At 55.3% G+C, this 17,710-nt stretch overlaps 7 protein-coding genes across 7 annotated transcripts; 2 read left to right on the top strand and 5 right to left on the bottom strand.

The window, feature by feature from the left end:
- Window positions 1–56: 56 nt before the first annotated feature.
- Window positions 57–951, bottom strand: BDP55DRAFT_557848 (P-loop containing nucleoside triphosphate hydrolase protein; the record flags this gene model as incomplete). Its single annotated transcript, XM_060569736.1, has 6 exons — window positions 57–120; window positions 174–406; window positions 454–634; window positions 691–749; window positions 806–838; window positions 922–951. The coding sequence occupies 6 exons, from the start codon at window positions 949–951 to the stop codon at window positions 57–59; spliced, it is 600 nt and encodes a 199-aa protein (XP_060426628.1).
- Window positions 952–6,674: 5,723 nt separating this feature from the next.
- Window positions 6,675–7,712, bottom strand: BDP55DRAFT_695885 (reductase; the record flags this gene model as incomplete). The annotated part of the gene is made up of 1 exon (XM_060577521.1): window positions 6,675–7,712. One exon carries the CDS (start codon window positions 7,710–7,712, stop codon window positions 6,675–6,677), a length of 1,038 nt encoding a protein of 345 aa, XP_060426629.1.
- Window positions 7,713–8,252: 540 nt separating this feature from the next.
- BDP55DRAFT_672134 (uncharacterized protein) lies at window positions 8,253–9,243 on the bottom strand. Its single transcript, XM_060575505.1, has one exon. It carries the CDS (start codon window positions 8,956–8,958, stop codon window positions 8,728–8,730), a length of 231 nt encoding a protein of 76 aa, XP_060426630.1. The 5' UTR covers window positions 8,959–9,243; the 3' UTR covers window positions 8,253–8,727.
- Window positions 9,244–9,673: 430 nt separating this feature from the next.
- Window positions 9,674–11,438, top strand: BDP55DRAFT_557791 (centromere kinetochore component CENP-T-domain-containing protein; the record flags this gene model as incomplete). The annotated part of the gene is made up of 2 exons (XM_060569731.1): window positions 9,674–10,521; window positions 10,592–11,438. The coding sequence occupies 2 exons, from the start codon at window positions 9,674–9,676 to the stop codon at window positions 11,436–11,438; spliced, it is 1,695 nt and encodes a 564-aa protein (XP_060426631.1).
- On the bottom strand, window positions 11,190–13,077 carry BDP55DRAFT_672136 (SURF1 family protein). Its single transcript, XM_060575506.1, has 3 exons — window positions 11,968–13,077; window positions 11,774–11,879; window positions 11,190–11,688 (listed from the first exon to the last, which is right to left on the bottom strand). Exons 1-3 carry the CDS (start codon window positions 12,749–12,751, stop codon window positions 11,589–11,591), a joined length of 990 nt encoding a protein of 329 aa, XP_060426632.1. The 5' UTR covers window positions 12,752–13,077; the 3' UTR covers window positions 11,190–11,588.
- BDP55DRAFT_672141 (uncharacterized protein) lies at window positions 13,071–15,124 on the top strand. Its single transcript, XM_060575507.1, has 4 exons — window positions 13,071–13,447; window positions 13,504–13,556; window positions 13,617–14,945; window positions 15,024–15,124. Exons 1-4 carry the CDS (start codon window positions 13,369–13,371, stop codon window positions 15,063–15,065), a joined length of 1,503 nt encoding a protein of 500 aa, XP_060426633.1. The 5' UTR covers window positions 13,071–13,368; the 3' UTR covers window positions 15,066–15,124.
- On the bottom strand, window positions 15,125–17,631 carry BDP55DRAFT_705977 (Sas10/Utp3/C1D family-domain-containing protein). Its single transcript, XM_060578051.1, has 5 exons — window positions 17,317–17,631; window positions 17,084–17,250; window positions 16,913–17,025; window positions 15,831–16,112; window positions 15,125–15,680 (listed from the first exon to the last, which is right to left on the bottom strand). Exons 1-5 carry the CDS (start codon window positions 17,492–17,494, stop codon window positions 15,413–15,415), a joined length of 1,008 nt encoding a protein of 335 aa, XP_060426634.1. The 5' UTR covers window positions 17,495–17,631; the 3' UTR covers window positions 15,125–15,412.
- Between the last annotated feature and the right edge of the window lie 79 nt (window positions 17,632–17,710).

Raw genomic sequence — 17,710 nt, forward strand, 5'->3', positions numbered from 1 at the left:
CTGCCAAACGCCAATCCAAATGTTAACCCGCAACGCTTCAGATCAAGTAAAGGTGTTTACAAAATCGTGCACTTGGACTTCTTCTTCTGCGCGGCAACTGGGCGAGGGTTCAGGACGGCACTAGTTCCAGGTTAGCGATATCATCTTGCACAGTTGCACCGATAGTTCCTCACCGAATAGCCTCATCGAAAACGCTCTTCAAATTTCTCTGTGTCAAAGCAGAGCACTCCAGGTACTTGTGCGCCTTGATCTCCTTGGCGCAGACCAAGGCCTGATCGTAAGAAACAGGCTCCATGCGCTTTTGGCGGAGGGAGTCGAGGGTGTTGGGGTCCTCTCTCAAATCCAACTTGGTGCCGACGAGGATGATGGGAATGTTTGGCGCATGGTGGTCGATCTCGGGGTACCACTGCATCAAATTAGTGCTGATCTCCATGTGGCGGTGGGACGCCGTACCTTGGCCTTGACGTTGTCAAATGACGGCGGGCTGACAATGGAGAAGCAAATGAGAAAGACATCGGTCTGGGGGTATGAAAGCGGTCGCAGTCTGTCGTAATCTTCCTGACCAGCAGTATCCCAAAGTCCCAGGCTGATTGGCTTTCCATCAACCATCACACTCGCCGAGTAGTTGTCGAAGCTGGGAGCTCAAGGTCAGATCGGACTCCATCGTCAATCGTCATGCAGAGTGCTTACACGGTGGGAATGTATTCGCCGGGGAAGGCGTTCGTTGTGTAGGAAATCAGCAGGCATGTCTACAAGATGGATTAGTCGCGAGATACGGAGGGATATGATGATAGGAGTAGCTTACCTTTCCGACAGCACCGTCACCTGTCACCACGCACTACAAGATCATCAACCCATTAGCCATTCGTTCCTCCCCACTGATAGATAGCAGGACGGTGATTTTCGCCAAGCGCGACGCACCTTCAGCGACTGGACTCCTGGCTGAGCCATTTCTGTGATATTCTGAACGATGTGTAGTTGGATTCCACGACAGTCGTTGATGCGAATAGAGTTCGCAGGTTAGGAGAGGCGGCGTCGAATTGGAAATCGATCCGAAATGGGATTCTGTAAAGTCAAGTGTGACACCGGGTTGGAGGGACAAGGAGAATGGCGAGTGTTTGGATTAGGCGGTGGTCGCTCGGGTGTGTTTGGTCCTGAGGAATGGCAATTATGGGTGTGGTATAGAGAGCTTTGGTATAGTATGGTACGATGTGGGCGGCCTGGGCTGGCGACAAACGTCGTGTCGTGTCGCGTCGTGTCGAACAGACAAAGCGGCAGAGGAGATTCAGGTTCCAGGTAGCAGGAGCGGAAGGAACGAGGCGAGAGCGGAGGTCTGGATGACAAGTCTCTGTTCGACGGCAAGGTTAGGGTCGGGTACAGAGTGAGGTAGATGTGGTAGAGCAAGGCGAGAGAGAAAGAGAGAGTGGACAGGAGTATGAGGGTTTGGGACTTGGGTATCCGTACAGAACTGAGTAGAGTTGGCGTGGCAGAAAACGAAGCAGGCACACTGCGCGGCAGTAGCAAAAGACAACTGGAGTTGCGGAGTCTGAGCTCTGGTGGGTTCCGATGGCTGCATAAAAAGTCGAGGTCAGAAATGTTTTGACACAGCGGAAGGGATTAGTGCCGCAGGAGGTGAAGCTGAAAGGGTGATAACGGTACCCTGTATATCTAACCTTCTTCTCAGGCAAAGAAAGTGGGGATGGGGGCAATTGGGAAACCTGAGGGAAGGGAAGTGGAGGGGGTCGGGGTGGGCACTGGGCACACTGGTAGGTATCCGTACTGGGAGTGGGAGTGGGCAGGCGGTTTAGAGTCGCAGTGCGGTAGGGTCGTCGTAAGGTCCAGGGAAAGAAAGGTATGAGGTGAACCGTGAGGTGGTGAGGTAAGGCAAGACAAGGTGAGGTGAGGAGAGCAGTATTGGGATCGGAATGGGTAGGTAGGTAGGTAGATAGGTACCAAAAGGTACGAAGTACGGGGTCTGGTCTTGGGGCAGGGCAAGGGGGGGAAGAGGCCGACGGGGGGGTGTTGAAGGTGGTGGGAAAGGGAAAGCGTTGGACAGTGGGCGGGAGACGAGAGGAGGAGGCGAAGGATGAGGAGAGAAGAGGAGCGAGCCCGAGGACAGCCCAGACCAGCAGGACAAAACACTCACCAGGATAAGGTGTAATGGACAGTCACCAGTGTGCTGTACGCAAGTATTGGTACGGATTCAGATTAGAGCAGCAAGGAAGTCACTGCTGATGGGAAAAGGTATCCAATGTTTCGAGGTTGGCGGCTAGGTACCTTGCTGTTGGAGGTAGGAGTGAGTGTCCCGGCCGCAGCAAGCTAAGAGTGTTGAAGAGAACCTGAAGACGGGATGTTTTGTGAGTTGACTTTGGGCAACAAAGAAGACGATAGGGCGGTGGCAGTGGAAGCGGCCGGCCGTGGCAGTGAGCGATGTCGAGGCAAAGGACGACTGACTGGAGGCTTCAAGAGATTAGTTATCAGGGATTAGGAGAAGACGACGGGAGAGAGTGTTGGATGGATAGAGGGAAATCATCCACGGCTACAGGTACAGAGTAACGAAGTGACGAACAAGCAATGGAAGAAGGCAAAGCAAGGCAAGGCATAGGAATGGCGAGGTGCGAGGTGAGTTGAGGTGAGGATGAGGCAAACCGCACCGAAAAGTACCTTTGGTAAGATACTTGGTAGAGAGGTACCTGGGGTACGAAGCACAGTCTACAGATAACCAGGCGCTGGTTTGGGGAGGAGGGGAAGGGGAGGGGGAGAAGGGTGGCACGTACCGGTGTGCGGTCTGCGATGCGATGCGATGCGATGCGCTGCAGTGCAGTGCGTCGCGGGCAGCAAGGAGCTCCTGGCTGCAACAGTTTCGGCGTCAACGTGCTTTCCCTTGCAACGACTGTCTCCCCAATCCAATGGGAAAGCGGCGGCAAAGAGGGCAAAGAGGGCAAAGAGTCACTGGACAGTTTCTGAGTTGGGGGTCCTGGGGAGAGTTGCCAATGGAGGAGCAATGCGTCGCGACCAGATGAAGACTCACGGACTGGCACTTGGCGGTTGACCACAGGTAAGTTTGGAATGGCAGAGTGATTGATTGACTGGATGGATCTGGTGGTGTGCAAGGTGAGGCGAGAAGGATTAGACCAGCCGGGGGCGTGTGAGAGGTCACTGGTGGTTCACACCTACGACGAATGGAGGGAAGTTGAGGCTTGTACCTTAGGTAAGGCACCGCGCAAGGTAGCAGTGGACGACGGTGCACTGCGTTTGAAGGCGCGGGATGGAGGACAGGCTGGATTGGGTGGTCAAGATCCGGCAGGCGGGCACGGCGCAGGCCAGTCAGCGGTGATATTCTTCGGGGGGTGGACGGTGGACGGCAGGTCAGATGTGGATTCTGAATTTCTGATGGTCAATATTAGCTGGTTATGAGGATGAGGATGAAGATGCAAGCGAGAGCATTTTGTTCTGGAGTTAAGCTACTACTGCCATGGGTAAGCAACAATGCAAAGCTTGTCTGCCGGGAGGCAATGGGTGGTCGGCGATGATGCAGAAGGTACCTTTCCAAGCTTGCTTCCTTCCTTGGAGGCGGAAGGCGGGCGAAGAAAGATGGGAGGCAAGAGCAAGGGAAGTCTCATCAAGCACAAAGAAGGAGAGGCTGGTGTTGGGTCCCGGACTGGGTCTGGATCTGGATGGATCCAATACCTACCGATACTTGTAGTTGGCGGCGGTGTGGGTGGTCCGTGTTGACCTCACCTCCGACCTTTCACCTCCGTCCTCGGTGGTTAGCGCTGCGATTGGCGCTCTGCTGTCGGCGGTTTTTTTTTACGGACACTGGCAGATGAGGTACTCGGAGGTACGTGCAATAGACACCAGCCAGTCATGGCTGCGAATGACGATGCCAATATCGTACCTCGAGGAATGAACCGAACTCGACCTGGACTTTGTCTGGGATCGTCAAGGGAATGGGACGTTGGTAGGGAAACAAGAAAACTGTTTAACTACCTACAGCTAAGCGATGGTGCCTCTATTTTGGAACCCGAACCACAAGCTGGAGACACAACGACCTTGGCCAAGGATGCTTGCTGTTCGAGGACACCTACAAGACGAATCACGATGCCTGAATAAGAGCTTGGATGTGTCAAGCGCTAAATCAACGTCAACTCGATGGCGCAACATGTTACATGGTGAGATCGGGTGCCGCTGGGACCTGCTCAAAACCGACTCAACTCGTCCCGTCTGATCAGTCATAAAGGTATGACGATGATGCTATCTCCAACTGCGAGACGTATCCGCACCGATCTGATGTATAGGAGAACTCTGCTGTTCATCTTCACAAGACTGACCAGTAATTTCTAGCCGTCCATTTATATCACGGTCACAATGGGGTAATGCGGAAGGCATTCGTCAACTCTGATATCGGCTCGCTTTGCCAAAAACTCATCCATCTCTTTCATGCCTTGAACAGTGAGGTAAGCAAGAAAGGCTATGGAATCCATCCGTATGTAAGTACCTTGCATGTCACTACTGCGGTTCGTGATGAGCCAGAGCTAAAATGTAGCGCGCACAGGGAGCTCTCGCGGCTTCCCAGGGGAGCCTTGGTTAATCCCTGAGGGCCCCGTCAATGTCCAATATTCAATAATCGCACCGGCCGACCGTACATTTTCTCACTCTGCAATTTGGATCATCGCATCGGCCATCTTTCCCTCCTAGGGATTATTCAGGAGTAAATAATCATAAAATCAGGTCAGGTTGGCCTATTGCACCGTACGGATAGAGACGGGCCCCCCCCCCCCCCCCCCTTTTTTTTTTTTTTTTCTCCTCTTGAGCAACTTCTTGCCATTCTCCCGAGACTTTCTCGACCCGTGCTTTCCTAAAGAAACGGAAGGCTCTGTCATTTCAATGTCACTGAACAGGCAATAGGAAACTGAAAGGGAAGGAAGGTGGAAGTCAGCCAAGGGTGGAAAGGGCCTTCAAGATTTAAAAGTGGATACGATCTTCCAAAATGGCTTAGTTCCGGCCCGTCCATCGAACTGGGAGACTTTGCGAAACTTGCCAGGGGCCGGGCCACGATATCTGTCAATCGCAGCCTCTAGGAATCCAGTTAGCCACTGCTCCGTACTAACCTGGAGCCAACTCTTGTCTCCCCCCCCCACCACCAAAGTCAGCATCTTTGCTACAGGCTACGGATACAGAACCACGGTAGTCAGTCCCAAGACGCGAGCTGATGGTACGTAGACATTGTTTCCGTTCCCTTTGTGACGATGAGTCGGGTCACGTCTCCTTTGTTTCCTGTCAGTCTCCATCTCCCGTCTCCATCGCCAGTCTCGTTTCGTCTTTCTGCCCTGTGGCTAAGGTAGTCCACACACACATTGTCCCTCTCTCGTCCTCTAACGGAGTATGGGAGTACGAGTACCTACACACTCACACATGCAAGAGAGACGTCCATCCCCTTCGCCGCCCGTCCGCCCGCTCGCTCGCCCCAGAATGAGAGTTCAGGCGCCACTTGACGCACGTCTTGTAACAAATTTCTGCCTTCGATGGAACACTTCGAGGAACGTTTTGAAGCTCCTTCTTTTCGCCTTCCAACCCGTCCACCCGACCTTGCCGCCTCAAACTCTTTCAAGGAGTACCCGGCTCTGGCGCTGATCCATCCTACTGGCCACGCGCACATTCACTTACATCCACATCGTCAAATCCATATTGCAATGTCATACGCACAGGCTATAGAGTATCTGTACTGCTCCGCAATATTGAGATTGACGAGTCCAAGGCGGCGGGAACATGCCGAGTCTGATTCGCCAAGGTTGAGCGATCCAGCGCTTGTATTGGATTTAGAGACCTATCTGTTCATATCATCCGCCCTCGCCTCGATGTCAAAGGACACAGATATTGAGTGGTCTTCATTCACCACCCCCTCGAAAGCTTCTACACCTAGGAAATCATTAGTTCGCTTCAAGTGATTCGCTGTTCAAGTGGCCGTTTGACACTTCAATAGACCCACTGTCGTTGGTCTTTCAAGATCATCAGACCAGAGCTACCCGTATGCTCTTCACTGACTTTTTCTGATCTCTGTCACACTCACCCATCCTATCTATTCCTTGTCAGACAACTCCTGTCAAGTCAAGGAAACACGGGTCAGATCATCGACTTCCTTGGCGGAGAGCACAAATCACTCCAAGCACATCAGCTATTTCATTGCGGCCAATCTCTATATACTGAGGAAGAGAACCATCAGTCTTCCAATCCAGCGTTGGATCAGATCGTTGGCTCTAGAAGAACGTTCTTCGAAACGCTCAACAAGTGTCGTTTGTTTCCCGTCACAAACCCGGTCCAGTCCGTCGCACGTCGCACGGATCGCTTCTTCACATGTAACCGTACCTGTTTCCCCATCGCTCCCGATTACGCACTCCAGCCCACGGACGCCATCACATCACCCTGTCTGATAGCTTGACGCACGGCATCGCCGGCCAGGACGAGCTGGGTCCATCTTCACTTCACCCAGTCGCAGGTAAGGCTATGAGCCTCATGATGCTCAACGACGGTATCTGTTCCTTGGATCCGGTTTGAGACTTGGAATGTAACACTACTTTTCCTCATCGAAAGGAACATGGCGTTGTCTCGTTTGATATGTGGTTTAACACCATGGACTATTGTGCATGCTAGCTAGTCCTCCTCAAGGTTACGGACTAGTTCGCATCAAGCTGCAAAAACTGGCCAGCTACATCCCTCACCATGTCTTCCCCGCTTGCACACTTACGGCCAAGCAGTCTTTCGCCCTCGGAAGCATCCGTCGGTACGCTGATAGTCGGCTGGCTGCCGTCCGCGCTGTAGACGCCATCCGCAAACGCCTGGGGAAAGTTCTCCATCGCGATGGCCCTGGCTTCTTCCATGGCTACATGCCTGCCCAAGAGGAAACTCTGCTTGCCGGATACCGATGGGGACAATGCGCAAATATGTGCCGCAGCAACGTCGTCGACGGAGACGAAGCCGGAGAGGATGGGTGTGTCGCTCTTCCTGCCTCGCAAGTACTCGAGCAGCACACTATTTGACCCCGAAAGGAGCGACTCCGCTGTCGTCGAAAGCTCGTCGTGGCCCCAGATCCACGCCGGTATGATGGAGACGAGGTTGAATTTCGGACTGTGCTCCTTCATCCAGGCTTCCGAGGCGTGCAGGGCGGCGATCTTGCTCGCGCGGTAGGCTCCGAAGCCCGATCCGTACGGGGCAGCCGGTGTCGCCACCCGGGATTCTCCATCAATGGCCGGCCGGTCTAGGCCTTGGCCCATGAAGCACTCCATCGGGACGACGGCCACGATCGAGCTCGTGACGACTACGCGCCTAAGGGTATCTACGTCATGGCGTTTAGCGCTCTCAAGTAGACCGAGTACACTGGCAACGGCCGGTCTGACGTAGACCTCCTCCTCTGTCCCGACGCGCTCGTCTTTGCCAAATGTGGGCACGGGAGATGCGCAGTGGATGATGTACGTCACGCCCTGGACGGCCTCGTCGTAGGCGCCGAGGGCGGAGATGTCGGGTACGATTGTCCAGGTGAGCTGGCTTGATGTTGGGTTGAGGTTCTTGATGCTCGGCGCTGCGAGGATCTTGTCAATGCCGTCTTTTGATCTTACGGCGCAGCGGACGCGGAAGCCGGCTTTGAGGGCTGTGATGAGGGTTTTGTAGCCTACGAAGCCTGTTGCGCCGGTTAAGAGGATGAGGGTGCCGGGCATGGTGCGCGTCTTGTCGTCGGGCTTTGCGAGGAGAGGTACTGGAAAGGCGGCTTATGGTTGGCGACTTATTTTATCGCGGGCCGGCTTCATCGTTCTCGGCGATGTTCGATGGACTTGTGAACACTTTATCTTCTTTCTCTCTTATCTCGCGATGCATAGAGAGATGAGCCCCCGCAATCTGTAGATATCCCCCCCACCTTGGCAGACGAGCTGAAAGGGCGGTCGGAAGTTCCGTGATACGACGGGTGAGCATTATCCTGAAGCCAATCGATTTTTGGAAGGCTAGTTCGACCAGGCCCTTGACTGCCGAGGGACGATCAATAACATCAATATTTGGCTTAAGCGATAACAGAAGCTGAGAGCTACACACTGGATTATAGATGCTGTGTTAGATATGACAGGTAATACAAGCCCTGTCTCTTGACTGTCTGAGTACGTTATACACTTCACCAAGGACATTTTTTGAGGTCTTCGTCTCAACAGCAGAGTGTATACCAGGGCCGCGAATGGTTCTGTACCAAGTATGAAAGGTCTCCTGCTCTCGTGGTCTCAAGCTGTAATAACCGCCTACGGTGTTGACGGACGTCGTATGCGTCCGCAGACAAAAGCTTGCTCTTTGCTTGGCTGAGTCGCAGTCCAAGGCCCTGTTACATATGAAGCAGCGTGAAGAAATAGACTAGTCTAGAGGATATGTTCAACATTGACCAGGTGCGTACTTGTTTGATTCTATTCTAGGAGTGAATACTAGGCTTGTGATCATCATTGAATAACAAGCAGAAGTTGAGAGATGAATTGAGCTTAGAGTGAGGTCGTTGTTTTTCTTAGGTATCAAACCCCGAGGACAGGAAGACGAATCGCAAAAGATTCATAGAGAGTCTCAATGCTAGACTGCAAGGCGAAGCTGGATGACTCTTGGCGCCCTCCTATACCTTCACTATCCAACAAGTTTCAATAAGAAGTTCCAAATAACCTTCTTGCTCTTCCTAGTTCGACTTGGTTAGGAGGTTAAATAATCCTAAATTGTCTTATCATGTTCAGAGGATAGGTGGGGTGATGGCTCGTGTGTAGTTCTGAGCCTCGACACTGGCCGTCGCTCTGGTAACCAAAACCTACTTAAGTTTTTCTTCAGAACAAGGGGGATATACATCACCTTGGAAAGTAGACACTGCCTGGCAGCAAGACTTTCCCCTCTACTATTCATCAAGGAAGCTATAGGTAATAGGGAAGCCGAGAAGAGGAAAAACATCAAGTTGCCTATCTAATTGCGTTATCAATCGAAGGAATGGATACCCGTGGAGCCCTACCATAAGATGAAAAGTGTGCAGCGAGGGCCGTCTGCTTGAGGCTGTCGCTCGATAGCTGAAAGCCCAAGCGGAGGCCGCCAAGGCCGTGGAGATTATGAGTTCTGGGAGTCAGGCTTACCTTATATAAATACCAAAAGATGAAGAAATAGCTACCCGTGGCCTGCAATCGATTTATGCGCCTCGTGAAGCCGAGGAGTGGAAGGACTCGTCAATTCAATTGATGTTTGTGGACAGAACCTGCAGCTACAGAACCCCCGTCCCGTCTACGAGCCGGTGGAGTGGGGCCGATATGCCGGACATCTGAATGTAGTCCGTGCGCCAATTTGCCTTTTGATGACATCCGCCGGCGCGTCGAAAGTCGCGTCCCCCAAAGTTACAAAGCTCCGAGACAGCGGGGGGCACCTTGACGCCGCGCCCACCACAGAGTACCGTCGACAAACTCCACACCACCCGCTATCGCTCCCGATCGCATTTTGCGACAGATCAACATAGGCACACTGGGAATCGCCTTCAACAACCTTACTGATCTTGCGACAGAACGGCTGTGTGCCATTCATCAAGAAGTCATCCCGACACTGATATATATCTTGCGCTGAGAGAGCACCAATACCACCACCGCCCGGCGTCTAGCGACCCCGTCGCAACCCAAAACGAATAATGTCCTCCTCACCAACATTCACAACCCCCCTCAACCCACGTCTCGCAGCAGTCGCCGGCGCAGAAGACGACGACCCCCTCTTCTCATCCGCCCTCGACACCGTAACCCCGAACCGCCGCGCCCTCAGCCTCGACCCCCCCTCCAGCCGCGCCTCCCTCGTCCCACGCACGCCCTCTAACAACAACCCGCTGCGCTCTTCTTTACGCAGCTCAGCCGGCTACCGCGGCCTCTCCGCCTCAGGCCGCCGCTCCCTCGCCGCGACGCCCCACGCTCGCGCAGCTTACCGCACAATCGACCAGCGCCGCGCCGCCGCTCTAACACCAGGCGGGAACAAGCGCCGCGAGAGCTTCCGACCGCGAAGGGAGTCTCTACACGATGTCCTGCGTGGCCTAAGTCGCGTGGTAAAGCACGCCACGCAGCCCATCTCGTCTTCCTCGTCACCTAGCGACTTCGGATCAAGGGGACCAAGCGCGAGCCTACCAATAAGGACGGTGGGCGGAGGTAATCGGAGAGGCACGGTATACGATGACGACGACGACGATGACGAGCTTCCGATCGATAGGCCGAGGTTGTCGTTACCGCTCGATGTTGAGGACGATGACGAGGACGAGCTTGTCGCGCCCGAGTTGTCGCAGATTGACGAGAATGCGACGATTGAGTTCCCGCGGCGGGCGTATGTAGATCAGCCGTCGCGTATGTCGATGGGGAGTGCGCGGTTGAGCGGGTTTAGGAATTACGGGGACTTGGACGACGATGACGATGATGATCGCGGGGAAGGATTCTTTCCTGCGTTCGAGGTCGGGGCGTTGGATGAGGAGGGGAGGGAGGCGGAGGAGACGTTGGACAGGTGAGTTTTGCGGCGAAGAATTTCCATGTGAGCGGTGGTGAGGTCGATTGCTGACGGATGGGAACAACAGAGTCGAGGAGGAAGACTTGAGGCGGCAGACGTTGGCTTCGGCGCGGGACAGCGATTTCGGGTTCGAGGTGCCCGTTGACGCGGATAACCAGACGACGTTCATGATGGCGGTAGACGGACAGAGCTCACCGGCACGACCACTACCCGAAATCACAGACGAACAGCCGTCGCTCAACATCGCGTCAGTAGACGACGAGCCAGCGGCACCCATGGACGAGGACCTAGGCTTCGGAACCTCGTACTACGACATGCGCAGCTCAACGCCCATCGAACCCACCGAGGCGACGCAAGGAGACCTGGACGGCCAGACGGAGGTGAGCGCCGCACAGCTGTTGGAACAGGAGCAAGGACAAAGGCCGCGCAAGACGAAGCGCGGCGTGAAGCTGTCAAAGTATGGCGTGGAGTACCCGTCCCTGCCGCCGGCGGTGGTGAAGCGGCTGGCGAATACGTTTGCCAAGTCGAGCGGCATCAGTAAGACCAAGATTGCGCCGGATGCGCTGGCTGAGATTCAGAGAGCGTCGGACTGGTTTTTTGAGCAGCTGGGTGACGATTTGTCTGCGTATGCGAAGCATGCCAAGCGTAAGACTATTGATGAGAGTGATATGCTCACGCTCATGCGGAGGTATGTCTTGTTGTTTTTTCACTATGCGAACATCGCAAGCTCCAATTTAGGGGTATCGACAATCTTTTGGGGGGCTTCCCCTTTTTTATATCCACAAGCTTTTTGTTCTTTTGGTACAAATACAATGGTGTCTAATATCCTTACAGACAACGTCAAACTAGTTCGACGACGACTCCCTTTTCTCTGGCACACAGACACCTGCCCCGGGAGCTGTTACAGGAGTTAAGAATGCCCAAGCCGCTGCCACCGGCGGAGCCGAGGAAGAAACGCCGTCGCGTGACCGACGACGGACAGGAGGAAGTGACTTGAAGAGTCCAATTTGCTCCCACTTTGACTGTGACTCTGATTCCTTTTCGAAAGGAACACGACAAAGTCCTTACCAATGCTTATTCATGCGCACCTTTCGCGCGGTGTCGGTTGGGGGCTTCTTGACGACCATCCACAACATGATGGAGGTGGCGAATGCAAGACCGTACCTGTTTGTCGGATATTAGCACCGACTGCGGTCGAGGGTGCGTGGAGAGATGGATGATGAAGGAATCAGGGGTTGGTTGGACTTACCATGTGAAGATGTACTGGGCATGGTTATTCCGCAGGTTCACCTCCGCGGCTCTTCCAATAGGGATACCCCTGTTCTTGAGGTCCATGATGCGGAAGAACTCGTGGTCTGCGAGGAAAGTCAGTATGAGCTTTGTATCTCGTAGCAGAAGACCCGCAAGGAACCTCCTCCCACAAGGAGGTCAGCAGCGACATACCTATAGTAGCCTCAATCCAAACAGGCTGACTCCCAGTCAGTTGCGCCATCTGGTGCACGTCGGGGAAGAAAAACTCCCAGCGATCAGGTCTGTTATCGGGCGTGAACATATTCTTCTTCCACGGCTCCCGCAGCAATCCCTCCACCGTGACCTCCCCCCTCGGCAGCGCAGACGGCCTCCGTCGCTGATCCGCCATCTCCTTGCTGATCCACCCGCGATTCACCAGCACCGTCGTGCCCTCGCCCTCCCTCTCGAGCGGCGTCACGACCATGTACCCCTGCTCACCCTCCCACATGCGCGGGCCGATGAGCATCTCTTTGTCATGGCGGAAGTGGCCCGTGGCGTAGACGCGGCGGTAGTCGAACTCGCTCACGGCATCGGGATCGATCTTGGGCGGTAAGGGGAGCGGGTCGCGGACGAGGCGGTCCTCGAATTTGGCAATGAGCTCGGTTTTCCAGCCGAGGCGCTGGACTTGCCATGTGCCGAGGGCGAAGGCTGTGATGGGGATCAGGGCGAGGATGATGAGGCCTGGCCCGTGGCGGTTTCCTGCGCGGACGAGCTCGGGGGGGTTGTCGACTATGGAATGGAAGTCTGGGGCTGGTTCGGAGGCGAGGGCGCGGCGGGTGGTGTGGAATTTACGGGTTGGTGGTGTTGCGCGTGGTGGTGATGGTGATGGTGATGGTAATGACGATGGGTATATTCTTGGGCGGACGATTGAGCGTAGGCAGGTTTGCGCCGCGGGACCTGGGGCCCGGAAGAGGGCTCGTGGTAGAGGAGGCGGCATTGTTGAGGCTCGTCGGGGGGGAGGCGCCGGTTGGTTGATCGGTGGTTCCCCGGTGGTGATGCGGGTGGGAGGCTTTCTTGAGTGAGAGCTTGCCCGGGTGATGAGGTCAGGATATTTCGGTTTTTTGGGGTCCGGCCGGCCCGTTCTAGGGTACCTGAGCAGTGGGAAATTTAAAACGGATGAGCTGGGAGCTCGGAGAGCTGCAGCAGTGTGGAGTGGCGTGAAAAGGTGGGGGCCAGCGCCAATAGGGTGGCTCACTGTCCGCCCCCCGGAAGGGAGGGATACATTGGACTAAGGCAAGGTCCCCTGCTGCCGTTCGCAGCAACACGACGACACTTGTTCTCCCGTCATCTTTGAGCTTTAAGTCATTCATCAAACGACGAGGTATCACTCGAGACCGAAACGGACTGTGGCCGTGACGAAGCTATTAAAAGGCTACATTCAACACCTTGAAAGCTTTGTTGGGTTCTTTTCAGATCTAGGTTCAGCACCGTCCTAGATTGAGCTCCACAGCGTCCGTATCCCTCTTCTTCTCAGAGCAACACTCGACCGTGAACTCATAGCCTTCTAGACTCAACCCAGAGAGAGATCATTATAAACCTACACATATCACTATCATGTTCTTTACGGGAGGTTTGCAAGAAGGCATTGCCACTGCGCTCCAGCAGAGCAAATGTGTATTTTGCTTTGTCACAGGTAAGCTTGCATCTCACAGCACAAACCCGTAAGACCTTTTCACTGATGAGACGTAGATGAGGAAGCCGAAAGCCAGACTTGGGAGACTGAGTATCTGACAGAGAGCTCGGTACTTATTTGAGCTTCTATGATAAAGACACCTTAGCCCAGTTGCTAATGACTGGATCAGGTTGCGACCTTACTTCAAGATGAGGCCGTCGCGCTGCGCCTGAAGAAGGGCTCGGAAGAGGCGGGCTACCTGGCAGCCATCTTCCCCCTGCCCAACACGCCCACCGTCATCGTGATCAAGAATGGCGATCTCAAGGAGTACATCGTCGCCGGCACCAGCAAGGATGAGTTCGTCAGACGCATCACAACCGCATTCCGCGGCGCTCAGGGTCAACCAGCAGCTCAGCCCGCGGCAGCTACTCCAGCACCGACCTCAGCTCCCGCTTCGGCCGCACAGCCCACCGACGACCTGTACGACGAGACCCCGTACAACCCTCCCCGCGCCGCCGCAGCCGCAGCCGTCCCCGTCACCACGGACCAGCAACCCGCCAGGCCCGGCACCTCCTCCCCCAGCCCGCGTGGCCCCGACACCCCAACCCAAGAAGAAGACAACGCCGCCACCCTGCGTGCCGTCCTCGCAGAGCGCGGTGCGCGCCTGGAAGCCCAGCGCCTCGAATCCGAAAAGAAGGCAAAGGCAGCCCGCGCCGCCGCAGCGGAGAAGGCCGAGACGGACAACTCCAAGCAGGCGGAGCAGACGCGCAACCACAAAGAGGCCCTGAAGAAAGCGCGCCAGGAGGCGGCTGACGAAAAGGCACGTATCCTGAGGAAAATTGAGGACGACCGCGCCGAGAGGAGGGCCAAGGCCGCGGAGCGCGCTGCGCTGAGGGAACAAGCGTCTTCGCCCAAGCTGGGCGAGGTCGCGGCTGCGCTGACGAGGTCTGAGTCGAGTTCGCTGGCGCCGTCGAGTTCGTCCGCGAGCGGGATGACGGCACTGCAGGTTCGGCTTCTGGACGGGTCGACGATCCGCTCGCGGTTCCCTAGCGGGAAGACGCTCGGCGGGGAGGTGCGCACGTGGGTTGAGAGCGAGAGGACGGCCGGCGGGAGTAGCGGTGGAGAGCCGTTCCGGTTCAAGGTTGTGCTTGCGCCGCGGCCGAGCAGGTTGATTGACGATACGGAGGAGGGCAAGAGTCTCTCGGAGCTGGGGCTGTCGCCTTCTTCGACGCTTGTGCTGGCGCCTGTTGGGGCGCATGTCGGCGCGTACGCGGGCGGGTCGTCGTTTGGGGAGATGGCTGTGACGTTTCTTTTGCTGCCGTTGAGTTTGCTGCAGTGGCTCTGGGGACTTGTCTCGGGTGTGTTTTCTGGGCTGGGAGAGAGGCAGCGGGCGGCGGCGGCGGCTGAGGAGCAGGGCGCGGAGCCGGTTACGGTGAGGGAGCAGCGGAAGGGCAAATTTTCGCAGTTTGCGAATCCTGATGACCGGAGGGGTGATCACCAGTTGTACAATGGAAACTCGGTAAGTCTTGTTGTCCGCTTTACCCTGGAGGCAGTGGTGAAGGTGATGTTGAATCCTGATTGCTGACTTTTATCATAGCTCAACTTTGAGCCGCGGCCGGATGAGAAGAAGGACGAGTAAGGGGCCGGGGCTATGTTGCAGACATGTTTAATATCACATCACATTAGACCAGAAGCAGAGTTGTTAACGAGTGGGAATGTCATGTATTGTACACCGTTGGGAGATGTAGTTCTTCCTCAATGGCCCATCTTTCAATGCTTCCGCCAATGCAATAAAATGCCATATGAATCCCATGAAAGCTCCATGCCCCAAGTTTTGTTTGCTTGTTTTGCTTTCCCATTTGCCTTTTTTGATTATTAAGTTACATATAACACCCACCCCGACCAATTTTCAGCCGGGGGGGAAGTGAACATTTCAACACCACGCAACAACGCCCTTCTCAGACGAGTCTCAGACGAAAGGTGTGTCTAATACTGGCTAGCAGCAGCCTGGCAGGCCTTGAGCTGCTCGAGGTACCAGTTGCAGATCTGCATGTTGCCGCCCTGCTCGTCCATGCACTTTGTGAACTGCTGGGTGGCGCCGGCGCAGTTGTTGCCCCACTGTTGGGTGGTCTGGGACTCGCCTGTGGCGGCCATGGGGGAGTTATTCTGGGGCGCGGCCTCGGCGGGCGCGGAGGAGCCGCCGCCGAACATACCGCCGATGGCGTGGCCGATGGAGGAGCCGATTGCGACGCCGCTGTTGGAGGGGAAGTTGGGTTAGCTTCTCGCTGCATTATCTGGATTATTGGGGGGGGGGGGGGGGGGGGGGGGAGGTTGTTGTTGTTGAGGGAGCAGATGTCTCTCGAGCAAGAGAAGGACTTGGTGTCTTTGAGAGGGATGGACGTACGCAGCGGTGCTAGCCATCTGGCCAAAGAGGCCGGGGCCCTGGGATGCAGCAGCGGGAGCAGCGGGCGCGGCAGCCGGGGGAGCGGCGTGCTGTTGGGGGGGAGCGGCCATGGTCGTTGCCGGGCGAGTCTGGGTGGGAGCGGGCTTCGCGGCCGAGACGGTAGGGCGCGAGGGGGCGCTGGGGCGGCCGGCGGAGCGTTGGCGAGGCATCTTGTCGGAGGTTTGTGTGTTGAACGTATTCGGGAGTGAGGGTGGTGTGGTGAGCGTTGTAAGGTGGTCGTGACTTCGTGAGGTGAAGGAGCGGTGGTGTTTTGAAAGAGAAAGCAGAAACGCAGGCGTGGATGGGGAGGGAAGTCGGCAGAAGTTATGCGCCCGGGGTTAAGGTGACAAAAGTTGTCGAGGTTGCTTTCCGGCGTGGTTGCAAAGCTCGGCGGGCTGGGGTAAGTGGCAAGGTGTAGCCAATCAGGGGAGGGCGAATTTGGTCGTGGTCAGGAATTGGGGAAGGGGTCCTGTTCTCGTTAGGTGGGTATTTTGCTGGGGTTAGTGGTGAACATGAGATATGTAACAAAGGGGTGAGTGAAGGTTTCAGAGTGGCAATGCTGTGGCATACTTGTAAATATGGAATAAAGGTGTTTGGACAAGATAGACTAGACATCGGAAAGGGTTCGTTCATTATTTGGTATTCATCTCTATCTAGGGGTATCCTTTTTCCCAGTGCGCAAAATAACACAGTCACTCCAGTCCATGAGGGCAGTCTTCAGCCAATCTTGACGGGACCTACTTCTGGGTCCGATCACGCGACGCAGCGAGATCAGCCGTAGTCTTCATCTTTCCCGAAACTATACCAGGCAATCATGGAACCATCAAAGCTTGCAGTATCTCCCGTGGCTCGAGGATGTCCAACCGTTCCGGCGACTCGTCCTCCATATCCTGTGACTGCTACACGAAATCCTTTTTTGGAAGTGGCATCAGGGGCGCTCGTCAAAGTCTTTCAAAACACCTTGTTCTCAAGACTTGTTCTTGTTCGAGCTCTTCCTCCTTGAGTTCCTCTGCTTCTTCTCCGGGCCAGAGGAGCTGGCGGACGGCGACTCGGGAGCCGGCCTCTTGGTCTTCTGCATCGAGTTGAGCAGCGCCTTGGCCCGCTCCTCGGCGAGCTTCTCCTCCAGCCTCTTCTTCAGCGTCGGATCATTGCTTCCCTGTGATAGTGGTCAGTCCGCTTGCTCACGGATCTCGTTCTCTCCCAAGTCGACTTACAAGATCCGCCTTCAGAATGCGCGTCGCGGCCTCCGTGTTGACCGTCGCTGTTCGCTGTGCGGGCGTCTCCTCTGCGCCCTTGATCTTGCCAAAGTACTGCTGCACGCGCTTCAGTTCCGTCATGACCTGGTGGTCCTTGGCGTCGACCCCTTGGAGACGGAGTGATGCTGTCATTGGGATTAGCCAGGGTGGACGACGACAACGATGTGTGCTTGCTGCAAGAGGGTACTTACAAAACAGAAGAGTCTCGATAGCGTAGGCAGTCAGAGCGAACATTTTGGCCTTGTCGAGCAAGGGGAGCTCGTTGGCCATCTCGGGAAGGTTGTCAATCAGGGGCTTGAGTGCATCTTCAAGAGAGTCGACGTGAGTATCGAGCTTCTTCAGGTCGGAGGTCATATCCTTGAGCGCCATGATGGTTAATGTCGATGTAGTCGCGGAAAAACAAAAATTGTTTCTGTAAAATGCAAGTCGTCACGTTGCCGAGAGAAACAATGAAGTGGATGCGATGGATGTAAGTGAGTGCTGGTGCTAGCTCCTTCTCATCGATGAGACGGTCGTTGAAAATTCAGAAATCCGGGCGTTGAAGGATTTGCATGCATCTAACGAGGTGCAGGGATCGCCCGCGAG

The sequence above is a fragment of the Colletotrichum godetiae genome (genome assembly GCF_030913485.1).
Source record: "Colletotrichum godetiae strain CBS 193.32 chromosome Unknown BDP55scaffold_36, whole genome shotgun sequence".
Lineage (NCBI taxonomy): Eukaryota > Fungi > Ascomycota > Sordariomycetes > Glomerellales > Glomerellaceae > Colletotrichum > Colletotrichum godetiae.

Coding starts and splice junctions, on each gene's coding strand:
- BDP55DRAFT_672141 (XM_060575507.1), top strand. CDS start 13,369: ATGTTCTTTACGGGAGGTTTGCAAGAAGGCATTGCCACTGCGCTCCAG. Junction 13,448..13,503: donor TGTATTTTGCTTTGTCACAG/GTAAGCTTGCAT, acceptor GATGAGACGTAG/ATGAGGAAGCCGAAAGCCAG. Junction 14,946..15,023: donor AGTTGTACAATGGAAACTCG/GTAAGTCTTGTT, acceptor CTTTTATCATAG/CTCAACTTTGAGCCGCGGCC.
- BDP55DRAFT_705977 (XM_060578051.1), bottom strand. CDS start 17,494: ATGGCGCTCAAGGATATGACCTCCGACCTGAAGAAGCTCGATACTCAC. Junction 17,026..17,083: donor GCATTCTGAAGGCGGATCTT/GTAAGTCGACTT, acceptor CCACTATCACAG/GGAAGCAATGATCCGACGCT. Junction 15,681..15,830: donor CAGATGGCTAGCACCGCTGC/GTACGTCCATCC, acceptor CCCCTCCAACAG/CGGCGTCGCAATCGGCTCCT.
- BDP55DRAFT_672136 (XM_060575506.1), bottom strand. CDS start 12,751: ATGCCGCCTCCTCTACCACGAGCCCTCTTCCGGGCCCCAGGTCCCGCG. Junction 11,880..11,967: donor TTGGATTGAGGCTACTATAG/GTATGTCGCTGC, acceptor CTTTCCTCGCAG/ACCACGAGTTCTTCCGCATC. Junction 11,689..11,773: donor GCCCAGTACATCTTCACATG/GTAAGTCCAACC, acceptor TCCGACAAACAG/GTACGGTCTTGCATTCGCCA.
- BDP55DRAFT_672134 (XM_060575505.1), bottom strand. CDS start 8,958: ATGTTTTTCCTCTTCTCGGCTTCCCTATTACCTATAGCTTCCTTGATG.